Source organism: Argopecten irradians, chromosome 4 (genome assembly GCF_041381155.1).
Source record: "Argopecten irradians isolate NY chromosome 4, Ai_NY, whole genome shotgun sequence".
Classification (NCBI taxonomy): Eukaryota; Metazoa; Mollusca; class Bivalvia; order Pectinida; family Pectinidae; genus Argopecten; species Argopecten irradians.
The window spans coordinates 11,430,665-11,439,977 of record NC_091137.1 but is presented as its reverse complement, the minus strand read 5'-3'; the positions used below and the strand labels follow the sequence as shown (position 1 = coordinate 11,439,977).

Here is a 9,313-nt window from a genome sequence, read left to right as displayed (position 1 = left end):
TAGATGGATTAACGTTTTAAATAAAAATGGTCAGAGATCTAAGTATTATGAACAATACTTTTACTAGTTTTATGTAAGACTGCATTACCTTTTTCTTATGAAAAACACATTTCATTAATTATATCTCAAAAGATAGTCTTGACAAGAATTGTTTATAGGCAAAAATAGACAATATATGTATCACATCAGCTCAACATCTGATGATGGGGTCAGAGCAAGAGAGCAAATGTATATAAAATAGTAGTACTATATGCAATGGAATAAAAGTAAATAGAATTTAATAAAATTACAATGAGGTTCTCATTGGCTCCAACTCCGATTCATTGCTAAGAATTATCAATTCATATGGACAACACTGGGGTAGTCCAACCTTATTGCATAACCAGCCAAAGAAACCCTTTTCAAAGTCTAGGAACTCTGCATGCCAGCTCATATAAAACCAGGAAATCTGGACAAATGCAGCAAAAACAGCCACTCCAATAGATGACAATCCAACAGTGAATGGAAATGTAAGTATCAGGACCGGGCATATTGTGACCTTGTGCCAGACAGTTTTCTCTTCACTGAAGTAGAGATAAAGATTGTACCAGGATGATGCTCCATAATAGAAGGCAACACACAGGGAGGCTAGGAATGCTGCCGGGATACAAATCACAGAAAATAAGGCAACATGTGGGCCACTCTCCCTACTTATGATCTCTATTGAGTCGGCATCATTTCCTTTGTTTGAAGCAGGAAGATGTTCCATTTCTATGTCAGATGGTTCAAGTGTAATTATTTCTGTACTGTTTGGATTATCTCCCTTGAACTTGTCATTGTGTATGTTTTTTGAATTTATAAGATTTTCGCCTTCCTCTTCAATAGGACCAGTATTATCAAGCTCCTTGCTGTTGCGTGCCTCTTTGGGATCCTCTGGTATATCAGTTAAGGGAAGAACAGACTTGTGAGGTTTTGATTGTGACTGTACTGACATCCCCTGTATATTTGTGGGATCCTCCATTACACTGCTATCCATAACATCAATCTATGCTTGTTTTAAATGTTGAGTATACGTTTCCATAACGTACAATCTTAGAGACTGCAACTGGAAGGGGAAAAAGAAAACATTATTAATGATTTATTCGTTATTTAAAGGCCAACTACCTTTCTGAAAAAGTAATAAAAGTTCCTTAAAAAGAACAATATCACAAAAAAATTTATATCAATGGCCTAAGATGAGACTACAACACCAAACAAATGCTGTAAACACTTGTATTTATTAAATTTATTCCCTTGCACCACATGTTTGTGTGTACCACAATCGTATCTGCATCTGTATGCAAGGCATGGTTGCTGTATGGTGCCTTTGCTATCTAGCTGTTAAGTCATAGTGGTCATGTATGGTTCCATAGTGTTTGTGATCATTATTTTGATGTAGTTTTACAAAAGTTGACTAGAGTTGTCATATATACTGTGGAGCGGACTTTGACACCAGAGATTTAAATATGATATCTACATGTACATATACATGAGTCTCATTCTACACAATGTGCGTGTATATGTGTAACCCTGGTCGATACTAACCACAATATAATGCTCGGTTAGAGAGAACTTCTCTTTAGCTCGATCGGTTGAGTATCAGACTAGTAATCCAGAGGTCTCGAGTTGGATCCCTGGCAGAGGCAGGTATTAAAATTTATTGTAAATCCTGCACCCTGTTACATTGGCGCCCATGTAGGGACTCGGGAATGATACTGAACGATACCTGTGAAGGAATCGTTGTGACCGCTGGAAACTCGAGTACGAGTTGATTCCTGGAGGGGGAGTATGTAACCCTGGTCAATACTATCCACAATATAACGCTCGGCTAGAGAGAATTTCTCCTTAGCTCGATCGCTTGAGTGTCAGATTAGTAATGCAGAGGTCCCGACTTCGATCCCTGCAGAGGCAGGTATTAAATTCATTGTAAATCCTGCACCTTGTTACATTGGCGCCCATGTAGCGACTCGGAAATGATACTTAAGGATACCTGCGAAGGAATCGTTGAGACCCCTGCAAACTTGAGGAAGAGTTACCGGTAATTACTGGAGGGGGAGAATGTATCCCTGGTCAATACTATCCGAAATATAATGCTTGGCAGCCTAGAGAGAACTTCTCCTTAGCTTGATCGCTTGAGTGTCAGACTAGTAATGCAGAGGTCCCGACTTCGATCCCTGCAGAGGCAGGTATTAAATTTATTGTAAATCCTGCACCCTGTTAGTAAAGGGATCTCACACCCTGCGCCATACGCAAATGTTTTTCGAAAGGGTCTCAATCCTGGTTCCATTGACACTTATTTCAAGAGTCGTGTTTAATAAGAGCGCAGCTCTCTGCGCGGCTGAAGGCCGCATAGAGGGAAGCGCTACTAACCAAAACACTTGTGTAAGGATATGGATTTCCAGTACCCCTTAGACTTTGAAATCGTGTCCCGCGGGTAAAGTCTTGCACCTCCATGCAGGTAGCCATGTTTTAATTCTCGTTATCAGCAAGATGAGATTTGAAATTTTCTCTAAAGACAAAATGTGTCATTAGAATATTCTTTGAAATTACTATAAGTAGTTTTAGATAAGTAACTACACAAAGACAAGAACGACACAATAAATGTACTGGTCAAAATGTAAATGATATACTGTTTGTGTGTTGTCAAGCTCACCGTCACCCATGACACCCTTGGTGCCAAAGATGACAGCATTTATTATATAATTCCCACGCTTTTTTGATACATGGCATGTTTGTAAGTTTTCAGCCTTAGAGAGAAACAACATTAATGAACAAGATCGAAAGGAAATTGAACAATTCCAGTTGAATATTTCTTTCTGGACAGTATATGACGAATGTCAATATATTGCTACACACAAATAAAAACATCCATCATTTCACATGTATTTCGCAGGTATTCGGCCTCATTGAAAGTCAGGGGACTTGTTGAGAGGCATTGATGAGGCTCTATGCTTGCGATGTCTGAATCAATATTATTGAAGAATAGCATTTAATAAAAAGCAATGATCAGACTCACCGAATATAAGTTTAAACAGTTTTAATCTCGTTCTGAGGTTACAATCTTAACTATGACATTTTTTACAAGTAGCAGCGCTACGAGGCAACCTGTCTGCACGCTTATGGTTAGATTTAACAGACAAGTGTCTGACTACTGTCAGGTCGGGTTCGAACCAACAGAGCGGTCTCCCATCAAAGAGCAGGCTGACATTGCTTCACTACGATACACAAGATACTGACACTCATGAATTCATTCGAATCCACTCAGACACAAAAGCTAACACTTAGCTGATGGACTCTACATAAGATAAGATAAGATTTATTCTGGTTCAGGACAATTATGAGTCCTCTATACCAGACTCGTATGGATACATATTACATAAGTCATAAATGCATTTATAATCTGTACACATCATACAAAATTGTGGTATTATCAGCGTTTGAAATTAACGCCTGTCCGTCTGCCCGTGACCGGCAATTTTATAGTCGGGCAGACAATTTTTACCGTGTAGCTGGTCCTTTGACCGGAAACTTTTGGTCCAGATAGAAGATATATATACAAACAAAAATGGCTGTAGAATTGTAGAAAGGTCGAAGATCAAACTGTACAAAACTTCATTTTAGAAAATTTTCCGCTGCGCGGTGAGTTTACTAAAGCATTCAAGATGTTCAATACACACGAACTAGACTAAAAATGTCCATCAAGGGATTATACTATTTCAAGAAATACTTCATAAAAGATTGATTTGTTTATATGTCTTAGCAAGAAAATCAATTCATTATTATTTTGAGTTACACAGCAATTAATGTGCCAATGGTGTGAATCCAGTATTTCAGATCGAGCTGGGTTGCATAATGGTATGACGCTATTCACAATTATTATTTCTAAATGCAGGTAACTTTAAATAAAAAAATTACCGTATTAATAACGCTTTAAAATCATTAGAATACATGGTAAAACGCATCTCAGCCATTCCAAATCGTAATATTTGTTCTCAGGGGAGACCCTCGGACCTCCTAAACAACAAAATCTCGCGCCTTCGGCGTGCGCATATTCATCAAAATGCATCGTAAATTCAACAAATCGTAAAACTCATCTCAGCCATTCTTAATCGTCAATTTTTTCCCCGGGGGACCTTTGCCCCCCCCCCCCCCCCCCCCCCCCCCCCCCCCCCCCCCCCCACACCCCATTACGTTTCATCTTTCTACGCCACTGACTTTGTTGAGAGCCTACGATAGTAGTCCGGATATGCAGATATATTTTGTTAGTAAAACTATAACTTTGCTAGTAATTATATAAACTACAAGGATGAATTGTAACTTTGTAAGGACCAGTGTAACTTTCAGTCAGGACCGGTAACTTTTAGGGTCAGCCGGTCCTTAGGACCAGCAGGAAAAATTCCTTAAGGGAGAACACTGGGTACTATGCTATTGTTGCTTCGTAATTGAAAAAAAAAGTTCCTGATTCTTCCAATGATTATCAAACTTATTCTTAAACGAATTTACATTAATTGCTGATACTACATGTTCTGCCTAACTTCTGGCAGTTCATTCCAAATATTTACAGTTCTTATAGCGAAATAGTTCTTTCTGACCACAGGCCCTCGTTACTAATGATGATATATATAAGATAGGTCACGTCTATTTACATACATTACACTGTAATGTATGTAAATAGACGTGACCTATCTTATATATATCATCATTAGTAACGAGGCCCTGTGTTCTGACTAATGTTGTTGACCGTTTTGGGAATATTGTATGTGGGCTGAAATGCCCACATTGTATGTGGGCTGAAATGCCCACATACATGATCTAAAGTAATTTGTTTACCTATTGTAACATAGAATTAATTATAAACAACTTACTCGCTGTTACTCGCCATATGATTTCTCGTCTTGCAAACCGAAATAAAAAGTAAAACGCCGTCAAATCAGCTCTTGATAAATGATCCTACTAGGAAACCCTAATATCAAACATTCAGCTGACGCAGTTTATATGAGTCAGGATATCCTTCGGATACTCTCTGGCGTTATCATTAGTCACCGTGTAGCTAATTTTATTTACTTCCGCCGATCTCGGGACCACGAAATGTCTACGCCTGACGGCTGAAATATCGGTAATTAAAATATCCTTTTTGTTTCACGAAATATTGTCACTGCACGAATAGAGACTAACCTGATATAAATGTACAGTTATTAGCCGTTATGGAAGAGCTGTATGTGATCTGACATGTTGCTGCACTGTAATGGACAGTCGATGCGGCCTGTCAATCTTATCATTTGTCGATAGATCTGTACACATTCACATTGATTTGACATTATCATATAGACTAAATAGACGCTGGATAGTCTGTGTATATCATGAATCATGTGATTAATCCAGATTACTTTTAGCATGGCTAATTTAAATTACCTTTACTGCACTGTGCACATGCAAGGACAAAAAAAGTAAATTTTAGAGGGAGTTTATGACAGTAAATACAATGTAAATTGATTTCTAATAAATTTAATTATCAATATTAACAAAGCGGGGTTTTCGAATAAAGAGAAAATCAAGTGCCTGTTGGATATTATTGTTTTCATAACTGAATTAAGATAGTGGAAATGCTATGTACAACTTAAAGCACCCATTTGTCATGTACATTGTCTCGAGAAAAGAGATGTGGACTTACCTGCTAAAACTTTTTTTTCTACTACAGCAATATTTTAACCTTGTAATTAATTATAAACCTTTTTATATTTGCTATTGCCTGGTAGATAAAAATGCATTGATACAATTGGGTGCTGTGTTTGGGAAAAAAAGCCACAAAACTAGAAATGACTTTTATTGCAATTTAAATTAGATTTCTCTTTAATCTTTGTCTTTTGATATATTGTAGGAGATTTACAGATTATGCATTGGGATGGTAAATACCAGACTTTTGTTGTATGACCATAACAGAGAAAGAGCTTCAACAATGTGAATTGTGATGATTATCACTTTTTGGATACATTACTGCAGAATCTAGTAAGTAAGTTTAATTAACCCTTTCACCACTGTGGGCCATAATGGACTCATCCAGATCAATTGATGGTAGAGTCTACTAAAGTTACATAGGGGTGAAAGAGTTAATAATGTCTTAACGTCTGTCATCATTTTATCTCATCTTTAATGCATTGTAACGATCAAGCCATGCCAGTGCTAACCAACTATGCAAATATGTCATGTCATTTAATTATGTTTATGAGGTTTTCATGCCAAAAGAAATTGCATTGTGTGATGATCACAATCTTTCACAGTCTGTAGTGCTCTTTTTTCAAAGGAAATGATATATAATGCTGTCCTTTTTCCTTGATATAGCATCTTCTTTTTCATTCCTTTTCTGTTTATCAAAACAATCTGTAAAAAACCAGTAGTTGATCTCACTACACCAATAAGTGTTGCAGATTAACCTGCCTCCTGTCTGTTAACATTATTGTCTCTCCATATAACAGTTTTCCCAACTTTTTCAATCCCCTGCATATCATTGAAGTATCCAATATATTTACTCACCTGACCAATTGAGACAACTACTGCATTTGCTCTATATCCTTGATATATTCACATAAAATAATAACAACTTGTAATGCTGTAAAAAATCTGCAGCAAGATGCAAATACATGTATACAATCTAATTACATATTTTCAGTAGTTGATATTCTGCTATGCAGTGCATACTGCAAAGAAAGATATTCAGAGGCTTGGTATCTAGTTATTTCTCCTGAAATTTATAATAATTAGCAGTGGAGGGGAGATAACATGCCAACGCTGGAGAAAGAGTCAAATTATTGTCTAAGGCAAATTATGTATTGTCTTAATCTGGTCTATATGCTGGTTCTTTTATCATCTGGGGAAAAGAAAAAATAAATTTAATAAATTTATCAAATATCATGCATGTAAATTCAAAATATATTTTCACTTTGGCACATACAACAAGTATACAAGTATATTGGATGAAATTGTATTTCATTTGTAAACTAAGTCATGAATGAATATTTTTTGAACAAAATATACCTGTATCAATTTATTTAAGCATTGATGGTAGCTAATTAGGTTGCATGGTAGCTAGTCAGTTTGCCAATGACATTCAATAAGCTGTGGAAGCGGCTGTCACTTCAATGTAGGTGCGGAGCTAAACAGTCGGAAATGTCTGTTGGTGATTACCAAGATCAGAAACGTGTACTGTACCAGTAGGCAGGATATATACATAAAATGATCGGCATTGTAAGCTTCATAATGTAAAAAGATTACACAAATACAATTTAATTACCTCATGTATAGACTCTGAATCAGCGCTAATCAGTGAAGTAAGCATGGAAAGAGCTGACGTTACTGTTGTAGCAGAAAAGTCAGTCAAAAATTTTACGGAAAAGAAATCACCTACTTCTGACTAATTATAACTTTACTGCAAGGTGTGGGAAACCAAATCGGGTACAATGTACGACCGACCATGGTGTCTTGTCAAAATATATTCCGATAAAACACGGCTTTGACACATACTTAGATGTTAGTAGGGGATGCTTTTCCAGCTGTAGGCGTAGAATTTTTTTTAACTTTGTCACCAGTATTAAATCAGATAAATGCTTTTGAATCTTGTGTTGATAATTTCTCGGCTAACATCAACCAACATTTTGTAAACTACCGCCGATTCTGCCAGTTTGATAAGACATAATCTATTGTCAGCCGTACCTGATTTGTTTTCCACACCAAACGGACCTTGCAGCGGAAGTCAGTCAGAAGGTACAACAGTAGCTAGATTTGGCTGTGACATTACATGTAACATTACAATGGATATAATAGATCTAAACCCAACACATTAACAAACACAATGAAAAATTTGATCCATTGGAACGTTGGTAGATATGCTAGAGTATGAATACTCCCCGAAGTCGCGAGAAATAGCCAATAATTTATGAACAAAACATCCTCAAAACATTCGCTTAATAAGTAAAAAAAAACAATAACAAATTTCTAATACAGCGATTGAATGTATTCCTACACAGAGACCTCATTACTGTACATTGCAGACATACTCTCATATACTACAATTTGGTATACTAGTGTTATATAGGCGAATGCAACATGGAGTGTAAATATAATTGTGTGGCCGCACAACGTACCAAATTCTGCATGCTGCACAGCTGTGCGATTGGGACGATCGGTCTAATCAAATTTGCCAAATCATTCCATAAACGGCCTGTGTTGATGAGCCTAATTTATTTGTACTGTCATTCCAGTGATATCTAAATCTAATACTTAATTTCTGTTTAAACATATGTGTCTACACATGTAATATTTGATCATAATATTTGAAATATAATTTGATTGATATACATTTAATTTTGATTTATTCATTGTATTGTCAGTTTGAGTGATATCTCTATATATTGAAACAAAGCACAAGTTGTGTACATTTATTAGAAGATTATTAACTAAAAGTGGTAACATGTACATTAAAATAATGTGGAGTGTTGTATATAATTCATGTTGTCAACAGACATTTTAATCATACATGTAGATCTGTTTAATTACTGTCTTCACATACACATAAAATACAATATTTTATCATATTACATGTACGTAGATATATGTACATGTGTATTATGCAAAAGTGTAATTGGTACAAAAGTCTGTTGCATACACTGATATATATATATATATATATATACATGTACTTTACGTTGTACGGGGGCATACAGGTATACATTGTACCTGCATTTACGTAATTATATATATATATAAATGACTTGTGTACTGTAAATTATAGGCACTCAGGGCTGTCGTTATAGCCTATGGCCCTTTTCTCCCTCTTTTCCCATCCCACCACCTAAGAAGGTGACATCTTACCTGAGATGATGATCAGTCAGGCGTCATGGGTAAGGTATACCTATTTTCTTTAATACCAGGGGGTCTGTTCAATTCAATTGATAACAAGCATGCTGTGATCGCCTCTGTACCTGTATAACCTGATTTTGTAAAGTCTATTTGACCCCATGTGTGATTTTGTTTCAAATAATAATAAACTTATAGCTACTTTTTGTCAAATTGTGTTTATTCTTTCAATTGAGAATAATTGATATATGTAATATTAATTTTTTTCTCAAAATGATGATAATGTACACAAATTTTTTTGTATCTTTTTTTGTATTTTATTTATCTTTTTTTCCAGGAAAGGGAGAGGGTTTATTAATAGTTAAATTTATACTACATATGTACATACATGTGTATTTCAAACATGCTTCGAGACAATACCCATTTGGCTCCCCTATACCCAGCC

General features: G+C 36.0%; 2 protein-coding genes across 9 annotated transcripts in view; one reads left to right on the top strand and one right to left on the bottom strand.

The window, feature by feature from the left end:
* Window positions 1-286: 286 nt before the first annotated feature.
* Window positions 287-1,015, bottom strand: LOC138322097 (transmembrane protein 169-like). Its single transcript, XM_069266153.1, has one exon. The coding sequence runs from the start codon at window positions 1,013-1,015 to the stop codon at window positions 287-289; it is 729 nt and encodes a 242-aa protein (XP_069122254.1).
* Window positions 1,016-5,051: 4,036 nt separating this feature from the next.
* LOC138320601 (TBC1 domain family member 5-like) overlaps window positions 5,052-9,313 on the top strand; it is a 51,605-nt gene continuing 47,343 nt past the window's right edge. For 7 of the 8 annotated variants that reach the window (XM_069263690.1, XM_069263693.1, XM_069263692.1 and 4 more), the window contains exons 1-2: window positions 5,052-5,134; window positions 5,897-6,024. The gene's annotated coding sequence lies outside the window, so the exon portion shown is untranslated. Of the gene's footprint in view, window positions 5,135-5,896; window positions 6,029-9,313 lie in introns of all 8 variants that reach the window. The other variant, XM_069263686.1, reaches the window with a different exon arrangement.